Below are 20,986 nucleotides of genomic sequence, written 5' to 3'. Positions count from 1 at the left end.
GGTACTATTAGGGTAAGAGAAATTCACAATTTGTACAAACCTCGACAGTAGATACGCGTCCAAAACAAACAGTCCGCTTGGACTTCAAAAGTGCAAAGCGAGGGAGCAAACAGGCTCCAACGTGGGACAATCACACGTGCAAAGTCAGATACAAATGGCCGGATGACCTCAAGGCCAAATGGGTGAAGTGGTAAGGACAAACAAACGTCAGTTCATATATACACACTAAACACAAAAGTGGGGCGGGGGTTACAAATGGGGACATAATAAACGTGGGGACTTTCATTGTCAACATAACGGATGATACGATATGGATTAGGCGAACAGAGTAGGTCAAGACTACGGTTGAACTAATTTTCACAAAACTTTGACGGGGGTTTGGGCTTTTGATTAACTACCGCCAAACGCTGAATCCTTGGGTTCAAGATCCCTTTGTTAAATCTATGCTTGCAGAGAAATTTGGGAGGAGTTCAAAATGTATGTCTACAGAAGGATTGTATCCTGGAGGATTGTGTATATTTTTTTCAACCTCCATAAATCTTATTTTATCATCCTTCCGGTTTTTTGGAAAGTAGCAGGCAGCTTTTCTGCATCCCTCATTGCGGTCGGCGTGGTTGAGCTCTCGGGCTGTACCAAAATTCCAAATGGTTTAATACCGGAAACGTACAGTACCGTATTTTAAAATACTTCATTTCATTACTCAATAAATCTTCTCAAACGTTTGAGGGGATACACAAACCGACAGCCATTTGTGGCACCGGTCGCTTTGCTGATTACACGGAAGACAATAATTAGAATGGTTATGGATTCATAGGCCGAATGGCATAACTTTCCCACGTGGGGCTGATTCTCGCTGTGCAATCGAATTTATTTATCTAATCGGTACAAGGTAAAACATTTGCAGCACCCATTCTCACCTTCTGAGAGTTAAGTAGTAAGTGACAAGGGCAGCCGTAAGAGAAAAGTTGTACCACAAGGAAGGTCCCCGAAGTAAATAAATTTTTAAACAAATTTGATCCTCTTAGCTTTGAACGAATTACCATTTCGCCGTCGTGTATTGGTGCGGTCAGCGTTAAAAGAGCCTGTCAGCCAGCGTTTGTTCAGACAGAAATTCCTTCCACCGTAAATAACGGCAACCATAGGAAAATTTTCCAAAGATAATTTTAAGTGTTTTGCAACCAATTGGTCTGGGGTCGACGACATTTATTGGTATTATATCATTTGGCATGTTCAGTGAATTTCGTTACTTCTTTCCTCTTGAGCAGACAACTTGATTGTGGCATGCAAGGAGTGGTTTGACGTGAACTGGGTAAAAGTTTTAGCAGTTCACGCGAGTGGCAGAAAATTGGGTAAAGAGGAATGAATGCATCGTGAGTTTGTTTTTCCTGCTGGAGTGAGAAGTCTAAACACGTAACATCTTCTTTTCCATTTTGGTCATCCAAGTTTAAGGTATGTACATATTTCCCGCAGTTTAGATAAGGCCAATTTGCCAGTTATAACTGCGCCAAAGTTTATTTGATAAAAACTTTATGAACGATGAGTTTTATGAGCGATGAGAGTGTGATAATTTTGCGCCTAAAGCACCGCTTCAGCTCTATGATTTGTCACAACACACGAAAAACGTCTACAATCACCTCTCATTATTTTGATCCTAGACATTAAACGATCTCTTGTCTATGTGAGACGCTGATTATGAGGCTTAAGAAGTGAAAGCTCAATCCAAGGGCTAAAGACTGCCCTTCAAATTAATTACCATGTGAGATACCGTGCACCCTGGCTACTTATGATAACAGCCGGGCCGATACACATGCACGCGGCTGGTTGTGAGGCATTAACTACACATGACAGGCTAATCAAAAGAGCAACCATGGTTCGTCATATGCATACATGTCGTCCGTCTGCCAAGTCCATGTCTAAAAACACAACCAACCTTGGCAAACTACGTTGTTATTAGTTGCTTGCATCTGCACAACCTAATATGGGCCAAACCAGTTCTCGTTTCAGGGGGGCCACTCTCACTCCAAAGGAGTTTTACAAGAACTGCATAGCCAATTTAAACTCGTGTACATCTTCAGCAACATATATGAAAACTAAATTACACGAAGCTGTAGTGGCCTGCTCACCACAAATCCTGATCAGTGTCCATACTGAACCTGAGGTCCCACCGTTAAATGTTAGCTTGCTACTTGTTCATTTAGTCCCATTAATGATGACGAGGTAGTCGTGGGTAAACCGATGAGTCGATGGTGGGATTCAGTGATCACACACACTGTTGGACGAAGCGACGTCCAAGATAAAGAGGAGCGTATACCACTCACTTGTGATATCAGGTGGTACAGAAGTGTACCCAAGGGTCCAAGAGCCGCGTGCTACAAAAACGCAATACTGGGTTCACACCATCGTACAACACCACCGGGCATCTCGCGTTTCACTAAGGTTTCTTGTCCGTGCACACTCGGAGCCACTTTAGCTGAGTCCCTATAATCACGTGTCCACGTCCAATCGCATCGACCACATATCTCTTACCTACACTTGAAGATTGACTACTGATTTTGAAATCGTTCAGTGTCGTTTCACTGCAATAGCTAGAAATTTTGATCAGTTTCGTCTGCTTGATATTTTGGGCCGCGCCATAGCTCATGCCATAGTTCCCTTTAGCATACAACTTGAACAATTTTCTTATTTTGTTCACCAGTGCAAACAGGGTGGTCAACAGAGCTACGTGCGTCTTCGACAGACCCAAGAATATACATGACCCATATCGGGCTTCATTTGTCAAGATTCCTGGACAATCCTGACTACCAGAGCACCGAGTGGCTCACTTGAAATCTTTGTGTGCGTGGCTGTCCGCAAATCGATGTATGACGTCACGATGAGGGCACCGCAATAGTCATACCCCCTCTGATGACTTGCTTATAGTTCACCATGCGCTTCACATTTCTCGGACGAACGCGTTATGTACACTCACAAGAGCACCCTTGTCCGTTGAATTTGTGCCAGATGTTCGAAGCACCATCTATCCTATTGTACTTCATGCTTGTTCCCTCCTACAAATTCTTTAAATGGCACTTTCAAACTATCAATATACCTGTAGAGATGAAAATTTGTTCCACATAGGGTGATTTAAAGGAATTGAATAGGTACTACCGAATGATGAAACATTCTGTTAAAGTTTCCTTTGTTAAACTACGGTTTAAGAAAAAGTTAAAATTTCAGTTCAAGGGTCAGCAAGGTTTTCGTGAAGGCTCTATAGGGCATCTTAAGTAAGTCTCGGTTTTTAGTCCATTTCAGCAGTTGGGAAGATGCACCGATTGCGTTCACGATCCACGAAAACCGTATAACAACAACCCCCCGTTTCCCTTTGTTAACTACGGTTTAAGAAAAAGTTAAAATTTCAGTTCAAGGGTCAGCAAGGTTTTCGTGAAGGCTCTATAGGGCATCTTAAGTAAGTCTCGGTTTTTAGTCCATTTCAGCAGTTGGGAAGATGCACCGATTGCGTTCACGATCCACGAAAACCGTATAACAACAACCCCCCATCATTTTTGTTCTAAATACAAAATAAGTAATTCTTGTGCGACTAACCGTGCATAAACCGACGGCAAACGAATGGAAGTTGGGTGCCCTCAGTGCCCTGTTGGAATATGGAGTGGCCATTTGAATTATGGCCGTTTCCAGCCGAGGGATTCGTTAAAGCTGCATTGCTTATGAAATTCACGACTATTGCCAAAAGTGCTGACGATATCTGTTTCCTTGTGGCAGATTACATATCTTCGGTGTTGGTGGAGCTTCTTAAGCCCGTACAGGCACATGTGTTGCTGTCTGGGGAAGGCCATTTCAGCCTCATGTGGCTCGTCGCAAAATGCGGCCTTGTTTATTCCTTTTCCGGATGCCGTACATGTCGATGAAATACACAAGGCGAACAAATTTGTCTCCTCTAAAAGCAGACAATATGTAGTGTGCATCTGCATGCTCTACATTTCCTGATCACACATGATATCGGCACAGAGCACCAAGGCATGCAGGCCTTTGACGGCAGCAGGCAACTTGCTCGTGTACCTACACTGTTTGGTTTGCCTAGGACAATTCTGTGCAAAGCGTCCGACAACATGGGGCTCATATGCAGCCAGCTAGGCTTGTACTCGGCTCCGATGTCATGTGCCATCTCCATATTTGCAAAGCTGCCACAACTTTCGCTTCTTTCGTCAGATACTCCTCGTCAGAAGCCGACATGTCTCACCGTATAGCTCGGCTAGACAATGCCGCACACTGGGTTTTCTGTTCATCGTACTACTAGCACTGAGTTTCCGCAAACACGGGGCCGCACCGAACTACTTTGGACAGAATTGATTGAACTGTGTTTTTGACCAATCCGAACTCGCACTGATTCGAAGAAGCTCGCTCGAACTACAGATTGACCAATCACGTGCGAAGCTGGTCTATTGGGTGTAGTATCCTTTTTACGACAGTTCACAGCGGTTGCTGAAACGGGGAATTTACCCACGATACTTCTCGCTTCCACATGGCCTCAGTATTCGCCCAATGGCATTGGATTTTCAGAAAGCTACAACGTGTCCCTGTTTGTCTAAAAGAGACAGGCAATTGGGTTCAGAGTATGAGCCCAAACTTTTTAGCCCCATCTAGGCATCCCGGGGTATTAGCGATGATAAGAAAGTATTCCACCAGACCTCCTCCGCCGGAGGTATGATTGTTCCACTGGACAATGAAATTCTGTGAGCTGAGAAAATATGAATGTAGATTAGGATGGCTTTTGTTGTGATCACATACACAACAAAATGCAACATTTTGGCGTTAGATGTTTCATTCTACTCGTGAACCTTCTGCAGCTAAGAGCATGGTGCGGCTAATGGGCACGAGTTTTGAATTTGACCCTACCCAGCCGTCTTTTACTTTTCATTATGTAGGCATGAAATTCACGCCCAGACGTGCATCAGAATCGCTTAGTTTGCACTTTTGAGGAGTTTGAGATGCTGTACTACTGGCCTGAAAATATAGACGGCTATTTGCTTGCCTCTGTATGGATTGGATAACAGCTGCACTGGATAAGGGCACAGGACACTAGTGAGGCCATGGTGGCATTTGCACCATGTTTGAACGCCAAAGCCACCGAAGCACTGTATGTGTGTTGTTTGTATGTGATCTTTGACAATAGGGTTGTTAGGCTAGTTGTGATGGGTTAACCCTACAGACCAGGTGCTGTTTTGCGTTAAAGCAATCAAAATCTGAGCTGAATTTCTGTAGCCGATGGAGACCTAAAGTTGAGGCTCCATTCAGATTCATGGGATCCTCAAATGGAGCCAGATAAAAAGGATATCCAGCTGTAGCCCCTTTTGATGCCTGACCGTCATGCCACCGGAAGGAAGCCCGATGACTGGGATACTGCCAGGTTGCCAAAGCGTAGACAGGGTAAGTCGCGATGCAGAGGTCTGTTCGAACCACGGACGTTCTCGTCAGTAAATTTGCGCTCTAGCCACTGAGCCCTGCTGCCCCGGAACTGTCCTTTAAAGTATCCAGTTCACTATTCAAGAAAACACCTCTGTGAATACACATGGGCTGTATTCTCGTGGATTTTCGCCCTTTTCCAAATTACGACCTTGTCTTTTCCCGCTAAGGAGGCTTCTCTCCCCCGGACCCTCGCTATCCACGTGTTTTCCGTCACTCATTGGCTCTTTTTATTCGGTATTTCTACGGATCTGCCCTGCTATCGTCTTCGTTTTTTGTTTCTGTTACATTTTTTTCTGGCCTCAAGAGCTGCTGGTCGTGACCATATTCAGCGTTCACCGGGTTGTACTGGTAACTGGACGGATGGTTTTGAAAGCCATGCGCATAGCTCTCACATTTCATAGTCGTTCCAAAATTCATCCTTATACCACCGTGCTGATTTGTTTTCTAAAGTGTTGACCATCTTAACGGGATATTTTTGGGAAAGCTGGTCACCTGGGAGAAACACTTCACGTTAATCACACCTCTCGCGCAATGGACTGTACGACTTTACCTCTGAATTGCCGCACGGATACCCGTTGCTTCTTGCCGAACTGCTTTCATTAAAATTCTCAGCATGTTTGAACCATACTGAGCTGAATTCCCACAAGTTAGGTCCACGGCGGTGGCAGCACTCAGGCCTGACAACCACGACAAAGTGATAGCCCTATGTCCAGATATGGGAGACGAAGTATCCGGTCCTTACAACAGCATGTCTGTTTTTTCACACCGTTACCCACCGAACTACATGTGTGCAGCTGATAGTGCACTTGTGAAAATCACAGGGTTTCTCATACCGGTTTCGTCAATAGGTAGCGGTTTGACTATCAGTCTACTAGTCTTTCAGTTTGGATGCTGGAACACGCGTGACGACTCGCTCCTTAAAAATTTCATAATCATCATCAGCTGTAAGACCCACATACTTGCCTTACAGTGCTTCCGGCTGCCACAGTTTTGCTCACCGGCGACTCGAACTGATGGTATAGGTAGCCGCGCATTGGAAGCGGTAGCTCATATAACGGATGCGTAGATATAGGGTCGTCTGTGGACTTTTATTGGGGAGATTGGGTGAAATGCTGTGCTTTGAAGGCAGCAGCTTGGGTACACGAGCACCATTGAGCGCGCGACTGAGTCATGTCTGTTGCTGCCCCCTTTGCATTTATCAGGAGCGCGCAAGCTGCTGGCATCTCACCGGATCTTTGAGAAGCTGTCGGACCTTGATGTGAAACAAGCCAATCAGAGCCACTTGTTGAGGTCCCCGTCGGACAAGAAGCCTTCCGCTGTTGGCTCTCAGTGGAAGCTGCTTCCCGGGACCCTTTGAGATGCCTCGCGTTGAGCTTGTGGATCGGCACGACCAACTTGGTTTGCGCACTGAGTCTCATGAAACATGCAAAACCGTCCGGAGAGCGACTGCTAAACGATGTCGGCGGCGCTCTTGTTGTCACGTTGCCTGAGTGAATGTCTGGAGGTGTATCCACCTCGGAACGATTGTAATAAGCTGGCACCAAGTCCCTTCCCCGTCCACCTTTATTCCTTTCTTCACAATAAATCTTTCAAATAAATCATGTTTGTACGGCAGTGAAGCATTGATGTTGAACACTGATGTAATGTTGTCAATGATGATGATGACATCTATTTCTCCTAGTCGATTGTAAGTTACAACTGGACCAACTGTCAAACTTCGATTATAAGGAATCATCTACGCGGATCAAGAAGCTTGGTTGGTCCAAGAACCTGATCGAATGGAGAGAGCAAGAAACTTTGGGCATTTGCGTGACTGTCTTAGCTGATACATGCAACAGGTGAACTTACCGTGGTGTGATTGTTTGTCACTGTCACTCATTGAGCTATACTGGGCAGTGTATGTGAGACACTCACAGAGTCTTTCCTGCCTGGTTGGTAAATGGTTAGAGGTCTGGCCAACACAGTGTCCTAGCCCTCAAAGTTGGAGATCGTAACATATGTGGCGACTTGTTCGATAGAAATGGTAATGCACTTGCATTTTCCGTCAAACACTGCTGCCTTGCTGCCAGGCTTTCCTAGCCAAGGGCTTTAACCGAGGACCCCAGTCGTCCTGTATTAGTCTGGGCGCCTTGGCAGTATCCCAGCACACTATGCCACATCATCCTTCGCGTGGTGCCATCAGCCGAGTTACCTTTCTTGCCGCATACAGCAGATTGGGTAAGCGGAAACATACTGCTGCTGTCGCCTCTCTTACACTCACGTTTTTCCTCTTCCACTTTACCCCACCCAACCTTTATTACTCTCTCCGCAGGTCACAGCACTGAGGCTGAGTGCTTTCTTCACCGTGCATCATACACAGCCGCGGACCCTGTACGTTCCACTTCATTAACAACCCTAAACAATTCGAAGTATGTTTTTTACTCCCGAAAACCGGTTTATTCAGCTTTCTTTATTTTTCGCTCACTAAAGGAGGCAGGACTGAAGTCGGCTGTTGCTCGCACGCTAGATTCCGTCTGTATTGATGCATGTTCTCTGTCAGAAACATGTATACAGGATGTAAGTACCGTGGTTTGACTGATTGCCCAGTCGCTGTCTTCCAGGTTCCGGCTGCGCACTTCTCTTTATGAACAGGCCGCTGTAGCTGGATGTGCCGTGTGGGGTGTTGCGTCGAGCAATCGAACAGCGGCGTCTGCTTGATTGGATACCCGTTGATAATCGCGACTGTGCGGATCGCTTGGTAGTGTCTGAAAATTTCGAGTGAGTGAGTTTTGTATATGCTTTTGACCCAACGGACTGTATTTCCGAATCTTCTAAAGGCACTTTCTATGGCGATGTGGCTGTTCTTTCACAAGGGACTAAAAGCTCAGACGTAGTTGTTATTGCTAGTTACGTGAATGCGCAGGTAGGTAGACTAAATGCCTCTAAGGCCGTTCATCAATATCATCATCATTGGCAGCACGACATCAGTATTCAACACTGGTGCTTCGCCGCCGAAATTGTGATTTATTTGAAAGCCTTATTGTGTAGAAAAGAATAATGGTGAACAGGGAAGGGAATTAGTGCGAGCTTACTACAGTGACTCCAAGGTGCGTGGACCTCTAAACACTCATTGAGGCAATATGGATAGGAACTGACAACAAGAACGCCACTGACATCGATTAGCTACCATATCCTGCAGCGTCTCTAGCCAGGCGCAGTCGGAGTCACGTGGTCTCCATCCTGGAAGGCGAGTAGTACTGAGAGCATCCAAATATTTCGTAAACTCTTTCATACCCCTCTGCAGGTTCAAGGGTTGGCCGTCACTATGAATCGGGCACCTAAAACAGCACCCTCTTCGGCAAACGGCGACTTGGCGTACTTCATACATGTCTTAATTAATGCAGCTTCTGGTGTTGAACACATTTGTCAATGGAAATTCCCACTGTACAACCGGAAACTCAGTTTTCAATTACCTCTTTGCGGATTCGCCTAACCCTGGGACAACGATTATCAAAAACCTGAAGATGTCAGTTCCGCTGCTTGAACAGACCAAATCTCAGCCGCACAACAAAACATCCCGTACTGTAGTCTGGTACAGACGTCCCTTGAGACTCAGGGATACACCGCTTTGATGGCATAGGTATCTCAAATGAGCAAACGGTACCGGAGGCTTGCAGATTCGTGCAGTGACCTCATCTGTCACACTACAATCAGAACTAACACAACTTCCAAGATACGCAAGACGCTCCACAACTTCCATTGCCTCTCTCTGGGTTGCCAGCGGCAGTGAAAATAAAACCGTTCAGCTGTAACACCCGGGTCCTAGCTGCCACCCCACTGGAGAAAGATGCGGCAGTGAAGCATCAGTGTCAACACTGATGTTGGTGTCTTTAATGGTGATGATGATGACTGTCAGTGGCGTGTTCAGTGACTGCATGCCCAGGAACGTGACCTTACGATTTGTGGGTTCAAAGGACGAAATGACTTTGGTCAGTTTATCGAGAAACACTTCTTCGAAGACGAGAACGATGTTGTCTGCATATTCCAGATCGATAAGTTTTTTTCATCGAAAGCTATTTGAACACCGGAGTTTTGTAGACCTTCCAGCGTTCGTCTCAATATCTCCACGATCACGAAATTAAATAGGAATAGAGAGAGTGGGCAGCCTTGAAGGATACTGCCGTGTGTACAGAGGCTTTTGGAGAGCTCTCCATATAGTCTTACACGTCGGGACGTCTGCGAATACAAAGAACTCATTATGTTCACAAACTCCCGGGGCATTCCTTGATGGACAAGCGTATCAGGGAGAGGCTCGATTGGGTGGTTATCTTGGATTGAACACGAGACGTACGAATTTCGGGGATCGCTTACTCCAATTGTGTGCCGATCACGAACTGTTCCTTCGCCGTAAAATTTCCGGAGCAGCGGAAGTCGCTTGACGGCGTGGTGACCATCGACAGACCAGCCACGAATCCAAATGAATCACGTCGCCGTCAGTTGTCCGTTGCGAGAGTCATTCACCGCTTATCACTCTTTCTGGAACATCAGCATGGACTCAGACTATGCACTTGTGGACTGCTGCTTTTGATTACGATTTTATAGTCTACACACACGCCGGTTAACCAATGACAAGCAAATGGACCCAGAAATCAAACGAACCTATTTGATCCGGATTCTCGAAAGCTTGCCTGACGGCCACTGAAAACAGGTATCCGAAGCGCTACTCCAACCCGGAACGTCTGTTTTCGGCACAACCCAACCAGCCTTATTCAATTATTGGGTAGATTTGCCGGTGGAGCGGCGACGGATCCCTCCTGGCCACATTCACATCTCAACCGGACGCATCATCCGACCCCAGGTGAAACAGTCTCCGTGCAGACCAAGAAGCTTGGTAGACCCGAATGCCGAAGAAATGGGAGGTGCAAAAAATGCTGGACACATCAAGCTGTTCCATTTGATTCGTCCGACCGGTCCTCGGAAGCCTCTTGTCAGCGAAGTTATCAGGAACCAAAGTGGCTTCCTGATTTTCAGCAAAATATAATGTCTGGTCCTGTGGATACGGTACATCGAACAGCGACCCTATTGGCCACATACCGCCTATCTTCCGGAATCCTGGCCTTCAACAAAAATGTGGACTACGAACATGGAGTCACCTTAAACCTCAGAATTATTCGATTGTATATCTCTACTCAAGCATCATCGCTCTGCTCCTGATGAGTTTCCGCTTGCTTTCTTTATGGATGGCGATGGATTCCTCAGCCAATGCCTGTCTATAAATAATTAATCGTTCAGCTGTAGCACCCTCTTGGTGCTTTGCTAGCATGCCATCCGAGGAAAGCAAGAGGACTGGGATACTGCCAGGTTGCTCGAGCTTATACAGGAGAAGTCTAGGTGCAGATGTCGGATTCAAACCACGGACCTTCCGGTCAGTAAATCTGTGCTCTAGCCATAGCCATCTCACTCCAGTGTCTGTCTAACCCGTTTGGGTTTATCTGAGAGAAGGGACTGTCTCAGCCAACGGAGATAAGTCGATAATAATGCCCAGTTTCTGAAGGGTATTGGCAGTAAATTTAGCAACCACAGAGGTGTTAGCTTGACTGTCGTTGTAACAGGGCTTCTGGTATCGCCGATTTTTCATCCTGCGGTGGCATGTGGAACTTTGATCTGATCTGTTAGCGTCCAGCGGGATCTCCTTGACTTCAAGAGTGAGTTCGATTCTGTCGATCGGTCGGTGCTGTCATCTACACTTTCTCAGCGGGGTATGCCCCAGATGTTTGGGAACATAATCCGGTCCCTATATTCACATATTTCTGAACGTGTGATTGATGGTGAAATCCCTACATAAAGTGGGGGCCTGGAAGGGTGTCTACTCTCTCCGTTCTTGTTCAGCCTCGCCGTAGATGAAATAATGAGTTGAACCCTGGAAAATATGCAAAGCACCGGTGCTCAAATTGCTGCGGGCAATTACCTTGCCGACCTCTAGTACACGGACGACGACGTCCTAATCCTTGAAGACGGAGAAGCGCAAGCCCTGCTGAATAAATTGACCACCACCTTACCATCTTTCTAAACGCACCTTGCGTCTTCACAGTTCGAAGTCTGCTTCAAAACATATCCCTTACAATTCAAGGAGAATCACTGGAAGTTGTGGATAATTTAACTCACATCGGTAGTTCCGTTAGCTCAGACGGAAGTGTGTCTAATGAAATCACTTCGACTATCTCAAAGGCCCGAATCATATTTGTTAATTAGCGTCACTTGTGGTGCCAAAACGACATATCACTGGTAATTAATGGTCGCATGTACCAGGCTGCATCATGGGCAGTATTGTTGAATGGTTCCGAAATCTGGCCTCTGAGGACATTATGTGAAGTTTTTTACCACCGGTGTCTCAGAACCATTGCGGGTGTCAGGTAGTGTCAAAGAAATAGCGACGAGGTAGTTAGAAAACGGATATTTGGTTGCGCATCGGGTACTTTCATCGCAGAAAGCATACAGTACCATCAACTGCGTTGACTCGGTTATGTACTCCGCTTGCCGAAACACCGTCTATCTGGACGAGTGTTGTTCTCCGTGCCTTCTCGTCCCGAATCAGTTGGCGCCATTCAACACCGGCAACGCTTCTGAGCCATCGATCGTTAAAATCTCATATCATCTGTCCACAGAGATTGTCTCGTAACCATGCAACAATATGGCCTAGATTACTCAGTCGTTGAAGCGCGAATTTACTGACCATAATTTGCACTGACTTCGTTGTTAGAACTAATTCAACTACTACAACTGTCTACAATCTCCAGTGATTTTCCCTCAATTGTAAGGGACACCTTCGGAGACTGCACGTTCCAAAGAAGACTTTGCAAGATGAATGCGGAGAGGTGGTACGATGGTGACCAGTTTATTCAAAGGGCGTGTGTTTCACCTTCGTTTTCAAAGATACAGACGGCGTCTTCCGCGTGCTCTGAATCGACAAGATTCTCACCAGCAGCGATTTTAACGCGTGGATTTTTGAGATCTTCCAGCGTTTCTCTAGTGGGACCGGAGGATAGATTGCGAATGAAGATTGTCCTTGTCGAACTATAGACGCGGATTTGAAATAGCACTTGACTGCAAATCTTTGGATTTTTTGTTTCGGCATTGACCGACAATCAGGCCAGTTGGAACTGGTCTGCTTCAGGAGGAACCAGGCGGTTGACGCGAGTCCTTGTAGAACATGACGAATTTCAGGAATGACTGGCAGATCTCTAACTGCATACTTCCGGCTTCATGGACCTCTAGATGGTACTGGATGCAATGAATGTCTGAGAACGGATAAGGGAATTCAGTCAGTGATGAGCTTTCATCGCAATATTTTGGAACTACTCAACAAAGTGTAGGCATCTAGGCGTAACGCAGCCGTTTTGATGAACTCCAGACGGCGAACAGACTTGTCGCCGGAGCTCGTTTGCATTGCCTGCCTGAAGGCGTGTGCATGTTAGTAATCTTGCACCGAGCTTGGATTTACCTCACGAGTCTCATCAAATTGACTCATATTCATCTTCTGTTACCTTTTCTTGGTGGTTGGGCTTCTGTGCTGCATTTCCTAAAGGTTCAGCCATGTCAGGAAGACCAACGGTGAGCAACTCGACGAAGAACAGGGAGTCCCTTTACTGGGGCGGTCTGGAGGTGAAGTCATACTGTCCTCTGCGACAGGCGTGTGAAGGCAGTAAGGCCGCATTAGAAATGGGACAGCAATGCCTTACTCTATGCATCCTCAGGCCAGGCCAGATCCCTGCAGCCAAGTGGGTCTGGGCATCATCCCAGAAAACCCTAACAACCGCTGTCTCGCAGTCCAGACTTTTGAATCAGAGGCTAAGGGCAGTGCCCCCGAACAAAACCTTACATCCTCCCGCTGCCTTGTGGGTCAGAATTTTGAGTCGAAGGCGCAAGGCGGAGTACCTCAACCAACCCCCCTTCTTCGGTTCGGTGAATCGGGAAGTACCGATCTCCCTTGCAGCTATTCGGTCACCGGCCTTCTTCCGCACCTCTTCCTTACCCGTCGAATGATACCCTGTCAACAACCCACCTTCCAGTCCCTTAGCCGTTTCTAAACCGTCGCCCGGAAAAATAAACAAAAATAACCACCTGCCAACCTTAAAGGATCTGATTCACCGTGCAGCCCTAAATGTCCGTACTATATGTCAAATAAGATAACAGGCATCTCTTGTTTAAACCTTGCTCTCTTTATCTGTTGATGTATGTTGTGTCTATGAAACACGCATACAAAACCCCAGTTTGGTCTTGCACCTCAAACCGCTTACATTTCACTCTTCGGGTATCTGGTTATCTTGACGTAATGGCTCATGTATCTATGGTGTGGGACTTGCACTCAGCCCTAAGGCTGAAAGTGCCTTACTGGACTGGACTCCAATAAACAATCCTCTGTTTGAATTCAGCTGTAAAAAACGAGTACTTGCGGGCCTGTTGGCCGCACAATACTCTCAGCTGCAAAACCTTTGTGAGTGGAATGAAACTTTTTTGCGCCAAAATGTATTTTTTTCCGTATGCGCTCAAACCAGGAGTCATCCTAATCAATGTTCATATTTTTGCGGCTCATCAAATTTCATTGTCCACTGAAGCAATCATACCTGTGAAAGGAAGAAGGCCTTCGCTGCGGAGTTATTTATTGGAAAATGCCAACTGACCGGTTACAGATCATTGGACAGGGAAGCAAAACTCTCATTTGCAGCTTATTTACAAAAACTGGACATCCATCTTCTCCTGAACGCGTCTTCTTGAACTTTCCTGGATATTCATTGAATCCAATCATTCATTGCTCAAATCCAAGCAAATGTTACAAAGCGACTCCACAAATTGCTCAACAGATCTCCCCTTTTCAAGAGACGCAAAGCGAAATTCCAAGAACGACACATACTAATCGCATGCCTCCCCATAAGTAGTACCCGTAGCAAAAAAAGTCCGATTACTTTCCTAGCTACGACCCCGGGGATGCCTAGATGGAGTTCATCAGGGACACGTCGTAGCTTTCGAAAATTAAATTTCATTGTGAATACTGAGCTCCAGTACTTGCCGTACAGTGGTTACTGCTGCCGTAGTTTCGTTCGCTAATGATTTAGTGAGGTGTGGGCAGATATTTACCAATCGGAAGCGGTGGCTGACGTAAATGATGCGTCAATACAGGGGTGTCAGTGGAATTTTCGTTGAGGAGATCCGGAGGTAAATTTATGCATTGAAGGCAACAGCTAGATGCTTGCATGTCACGGCCATATCTAATAATGTCTATCCATTGATGTATCCCATCTCGGACTGCCCATCTAGTAGGACGGAAATTATCAGCGCAGCTGAGTTTGCTGGTGATGGCCTCCGTACTTCGCTGCCAACTCACTATTTGACCTCCCCTGGCTCGTTTTCATTCTTCACGTGGCTTTTTCAAAGTCCTGTTTGAGGAATTCGACCGATTCTTATATATAGCAGGTGACCGAGCCAGCGCAACGTATGAATTGTGATCAGTTCATCGATTCATCCATTATGGCCTTAGATAAGTTGTTTCTAGATGCGGGTTTCGCTACCCATTTAGCTGGTGCCACACCAGCCTGTGTTAATTCGGTAGACTTCGGTATTTGGCCCAGTAGATTTTGTGGAAGCTGTGCGAGTGAAATTGGTCCAGAATCCGAACAGGGTGACTGCGTAACGCCCAGGTCTCACTGCTTACATTAGAGAAGAGAGCGTACTTGAGCATTACTGATCCGGCATTCCCAGCATACTCGAGCAATGCTGTCAAGACATCGATATTCATAAAAACATATACATAACACCGTTCAGCTGTAACAGCTTTCCGGTGACTAGCTGCTATGCCACCCGAGGAAAGCACGAGAAATGGGATACTGTCAGGTTTCCCACGCTTATGTAGTGGAAGTCGAGAGGCAGAGGTTGGGTTCGATCGAAAACTTTCGGTCAGTGGACTCGCACTCTGACCACTTGAGCCATCCCGATAGCCCAACTTCGAAAGTCCTCCGCTCGCAACTGCTGGGTTTTCGAGCCGTACGATATGGAAGATGAGGCTTTTTCTTCACCAACAGCGCCAAGTTTTAAAGTCTATTGCTTCGCTAAAGCTCTCAGTAAACCAGGATCTTTCAGAGAGGAGGCCTTTTCACGTAATAAGACTGGCCTGTGGTGGGTTTTTGCAGTCGCCACGTCACTTTTGAATCCTCCTTCATATACCCTAAATATTCAACTCCATTCATAAGTTTTTTCGGTCAGTGGACTCGCACTCTGACCACTTGAGCCATCCCGATAGCCCAACTTCGAAAGTCCTCCGCTCGCAACTGCTGGGTTTTCGAGCCGTACGATATGGAAGATGAGGCTTTTTCTTCACCAACAGCGCCAAGTTTTAAAGTCTATTGCTTCGCTAAAGCTCTCAGTAAACCAGGATCTTTCAGAGAGGAGGCCTTTTCACGTAATAAGACTGGCCTGTGGTGGGTTTTTGCAGTCGCCACGTCACTTTTGAATCCTCCTTCATATACCCTAAATATTCAACTCCATTCATAAGTTTTCAAATACGGATACGGAAACTCGTGCTCTTGTACATCGCTTTTTCTCGCATTTTGCCAGCCTTACTTTCCGGTCTATCCTGCTTGATGTTGCTGCCATCTTTTGATCAATCTACATCAACGTTCTCCAACTGTTTCACCGGGCATTTGCGATGCAGTGAGTACAATTCAGCTTCACTCGGCCATGGAAAGTCTCCCAGATGACCTGCTGCTCCGAATTTTTAGCTTTCTCGAACACGATGATCTCATACGTTCTGTTTCTCGGTAAGTCGACCTAGTACTGAGGGTAATTTTCTTTTCTAGGGTGAGTCGAAGATGGAATACCATTTCGCGAGCACCCGCTCTGTGGAATTGTGTGAACCTGAGTAACCTCAAGATGTCTAATTACCGCTTGAAGTACCTGCTACGTCGTAAATTGGTTGGTCCAACAACGCGTGCCGTGGTGTTATGCTGTAGGATTATTTTGACATCAGGACATATGTTTTAGTCGGCCATTCGCCTTCGATTCAGACTCCTTTGATCTCAGTCATCAATAGTTGCCCTCAATTGCAACGGTTCTGCATAAGTTATGGACGGCTGGAAAGCTTTTGGCCAATCGCATTGGCTTTGCCAGAATGCTTACGCACGCTGAAAGTCAATCATCTGGTCGTGAAACATTGGTAAGCACAGCCGATCAAGGATTCGTTCTATTAATTGGTTGGCCGACTGTTGTCATATCCGGCTTCGTACTATTTTGATGCGGAATTACATCTCTGACAGACTGACTGATCTGGAACATGGCTGTTTGAGCCCAGTATCCCTCGGTTGTACGCTTGGCTTGCTTGTATTGGTAGAACTTCGCATTCCTTTTGGGTATCCTCAGAGGTGTACAAAGACTGCCGCTTTGTGCGGAAAAGAATGATTGGATCATCAAGTAGAATATGGGCTTTCGAATTGGCTGTTGGGATAGCGTTGTTGCTAGTGTGGTATAAGGTTTGTCATGACCTCCTGAAGCGCAGTCGGTTCCAGCGACTAGAGTTAAGGGTGCTTCATGGCAAGAGATGATGATTGACTAACGTATCCAATCAGCTGTTGATGTGTAGATAGTGCAGTGTACATAGTGTAGATAGTGATTTGGTCACATTGAAAATCATTGTGACGTTGCTGCGCAGCCAACTCAGGAAAACTTCCAAACGGGAAGTTTTGTGTCTAGGTTATGATTATGATCGATCTATGCCCAACTGGACAGCCGCCAAGTGCATCCCTCCCTAGTGTTAGATAAACGCGACCAACTCAGTATCCTTAAACAGGGTGGGAACAAACGGATAACTAGTTGCAAGAACCAAAATTAAGGAAAGGGTTTGAATGGTAACAGGCAACTCCACCGTCCATCAAGCTGTCCAGCCCCGGAACATACTTCTTCCTGTAGCCTTTTATGCAGTATTAATTTAGTTCGCAAAAAATCATATTCTGGGGCAGATCCTCTTACACTTTCCTATTTTTGAAACTTCTATCTCGTACTCCGTGACCAACCCGGCAGAGTGTTTATTTTCGCATTGAGTTCAGCTATTAGACGCTGTTGTGCAGATCCGGAAGACGGTCAACAAGCCGTCTAGTGCGTCAACGAACTTGTAACTCAGTTAGTGTGGATTCCATACATTACCTAAACTACATCGTATCACTCTAGGCCTTCGTTCGCCTCGGAACCACTTACGTAAAACTATCTTCGGTTGACATGAGGGTTCGATGACTGTCAGGCCATACGTCGGCCTTTAGTCTGGTAGTAAGCCTTAGAAGGCAGTTCGGATTCCATAGGACTCTTGGGGAGAAATGAGAATGAAGAACATGCCGAAGTAGATGTAGGGACTGCTACAATGTGTCACACTACCACATTTCGAAGAATCGTGTACGCTCCTGAAGACGTGAACAAGATCGAAAAAAGGATAAAGCGAAAATAGACCGTTTGGTATCTTTTGATAATACAATTTCTCATCCATACGATCTACTAAAATTGAGCACATTCTTTTGGGAATCTTGACTCTCCACGTACAAATGTTTCCCCGGGTGCTTTAGTAAAAATGGATAGGACGGACAAAAAAGTATAGCTTTCGTTAAAAAACGTGCCAACGTGCAAGTAGGTAATGAAACTGGCGTTTTTTGCATTACTGGTGTAGCTACCTGCAGCCGGAGATACTTTGGTTGAATGATTTCTGTCACAAGCAGGATACCCGACGAAAGATTCCGGACTCACTCAGCGTTAGCACTAGCTTAGTCGAGTGCCACCTCCATCATTAAGTTATGCGGAAAACAACGTGTTCGTCCACGCTCTCGTTCACTCGAAAGAAACGACCGTTGTATTTCCGTGAAACTGCACCTTTGTGCACAGGGTCGTTGTGTGGTAAGCCGCACTTGCTTGCGGTGCTAAATAGAACGTCTTCCCAAAATTTCCGTACCAGCTACGTACCTCAGTTAGGGTTATCGCAGTTTGGTGAGAAAAAGCGATATTAACAATATCTAAATCTTTGTAGCTCGGGAGAGTTTATTGGCTGTTGATCTCTTCGCCGAGCTTGGCAGTTGACTTGCAAACGTTTCGTCGTCATGTGAGAGTCATCGTCAGTGCGCTCACTGACGACCTTGCGCAGGTATATGCTTCAAGCTGTTGAGTACCATTGATGAGCAAACCAACCGACTAGGGCGCTGCCCTCACTATGTATCTATTTATCCGCGTGCTCCACTTCCGACGGCGACTATAGTAACTTTGTGCCGCTAAAAACGTCTGAAGTAGGCTATACTCCGATGGGTAGTTTACTGGGGCTTATTTAAACGACTGAGGAATATGCGACTGTGTGTAGGATATCACCTGAGAAGAAAGGGAATTAACGGGTCGTTCTGTAGGAGCCATTGATCAATGAGACAGACAAATAGATGAATAGTTGACATGGTCATCAGTGTATGCTGACAACATGAACCCTGTCTGGTAGAACCAGTATTTAGCGTTTTTTGTGCAAGCTCTGACAAATTATAGGAGAACAAACGGTCTTTCATCATCCCTAGCAAAATCCAGATACTTTGGTTGCTCTTCCTTTGGGTTTGACCCAATACGCTTGGCCATGTTTTGGGCTTCTGAAGTAAATGTCCCCGGAACCTGGATGAAAAAGAACTCAATCAGCGACGGCTGGCACCATGCTGAATTGTCTGGAAGCAAAAGTTAGAGGGACGAGTAACGGAAGCTCATCCGCATACTTCGTAGGCGCGAATTCCTGAGGGGAAAGAGTAACAACTTTCGCTGCTTGTTTGATCTAGTACTGTGGACGTAGCAGATGTGTGTGATTTACTAGAAATTTCCGTAGACGAATGGAAAAGTCCTGAAAATGCTTCACTGTTTTCCTGTTTTAGCCATAATTTTGGTCGTCTTATTTCCCAACCATTCCACAGGCATTCCAATTCCTATTTTGTTCGTTTTTTCTGTTTTAAAGCGATGATCACTTGCTAGAGTTTCACCAACGTTTGACAAATTTGAACCGTCTGGATTTAACGGGATGTGGTTGGTTTGCTGATCGTCACCTCCTTCGGTTTCTTGAGGGCACGTCGCTGACTCACTTGGATCTGAGTCATTGTTACCGTCTTTTCGGGGGTCCCCCAGTGTGTTCCAAACTGGCATCCCGGCTCAAACTTCTGTCGGAAAAGCTCTCACAACTCTGTCCCAATCTGGTTCATCTTGGTGTTTGTTCTGTGTTCACCCTGACCATTGAACCGCGTGATGAGAGTATCCAAAACCAGTCGCTACTCACCATGATTGTGGAGTCGTTTCCCTCTCTACATTCCTTGAATTTATCCGAAAACACATCTCTCGTGGAATATGTTTCCTGGTGGATCAATGCGAATAGCGATTCTCAGATTCTTCTACCCTTTTTTCGCACTTTCATGGGTTCTAAAATGAGCCGAAAGGGTACCACGATGGAATTGCATCTGAATCGGTGGCCTCTAGCCTGCACCCACGCCATGCTCATTGCCGCAGATTCCTTGCTCACAGAATCAACTTCATCTAAATTTGTACTGCACTTTGAACACCCGTTCCTACTCCAAGATCTTACTTCTTCACCCAAGCTTGTTTTGCAGAGTTCTTTACGCACAGCTGAACGTAAACACAGTCTACCAGACAAGGATCCAGCTTTATCGACTGCCAAAAATTCTCGTTTAATTTAGTCATTTTTTTCCTAGTGTATTTTATTGTGGTATCAGAATGTGATGCTTCTTCACACTTTTACTCCTGTGGAAACATATTAAAGCGTATTTTAGCTAGATATTCTAGTGGACTGGGGCGGTCGTTGTTCGTGAGTGAACAGAAGTTCAAGTGTCGTGGTTGTCTGGCCGTTCACAACAATTAGGCGGGCATGGGCTGACTTCGGTTAGTCTTGCTGTGTAACCTTATGCGAAACCTTTATGGCAAAATGCTCTTTACATATTAAGGGGATGACATCGAGGTAAGCAAGCAAAGAGTGCTTCGCACCTCCCATTCTCTGTAGAATTTGTTCTTAGCACTATGTCTGAATCTGACCTCATTCGACAAACATTTGCATTCAAGTGGTATTTTATGCTTTCAAAGTGTGGTCATTGTCACACCTGCTCTTAGACTCGATTTCATCCTGCATTATCCACCGTTGTTCATACTCTGCCATTTCACTCATCATGTTTGCTTGATCCGTTGCTTCACGGGGTTTGTGTTCATGAATCCGTGGAGCTGCTCACCAAGAGTGGAGTATTCTGCGAATTTTGTCGTTCATAGTTCTCATACGGCACCCAAACAGCTTTGTTTTGAAAATACAGGTCCCCGTACAACCTTATTCCGGTTGGCTTGTCATAATCATCTGCGTTCTTACTGGGGTTTGATGTTTGGCACGGTCGGTTGACCCGTCCTCTCTAAATGGCTGTTGGTAGTGTGAAGCGATGTAGAAAATTTCAATGGATATCTCGTCCTGCAATCAATGCTGCAGCTGCCTCATCCTTATTAGGAATCA

At 45.9% G+C, this 20,986-nt stretch overlaps 1 protein-coding gene across 1 annotated transcript; it reads left to right on the top strand.

Moving 5' to 3' along the window:
• Positions 1 to 5,364: 5,364 nt before the first annotated feature.
• Positions 5,365 to 20,800, top strand: T265_05108 (hypothetical protein; the record flags this gene model as incomplete). Its single annotated transcript, XM_009170025.1, has 4 exons — positions 5,365 to 5,424; positions 7,933 to 8,019; positions 8,105 to 8,220; positions 19,445 to 20,800. 4 exons carry the CDS (start codon positions 5,365 to 5,367, stop codon positions 20,172 to 20,174), a joined length of 993 nt encoding a protein of 330 aa, XP_009168289.1.
• Positions 20,801 to 20,986: the final 186 nt, after the last annotated feature.

This window comes from Opisthorchis viverrini (genome assembly GCF_000715545.1).
Source record: "Opisthorchis viverrini unplaced genomic scaffold opera_v5_92, whole genome shotgun sequence".
Classification (NCBI taxonomy): Eukaryota; Metazoa; Platyhelminthes; class Trematoda; order Opisthorchiida; family Opisthorchiidae; genus Opisthorchis; species Opisthorchis viverrini.
The sequence above is the reverse complement of the archived record's forward strand: the minus strand, read 5'-3'. Positions and strand labels throughout refer to the sequence as shown.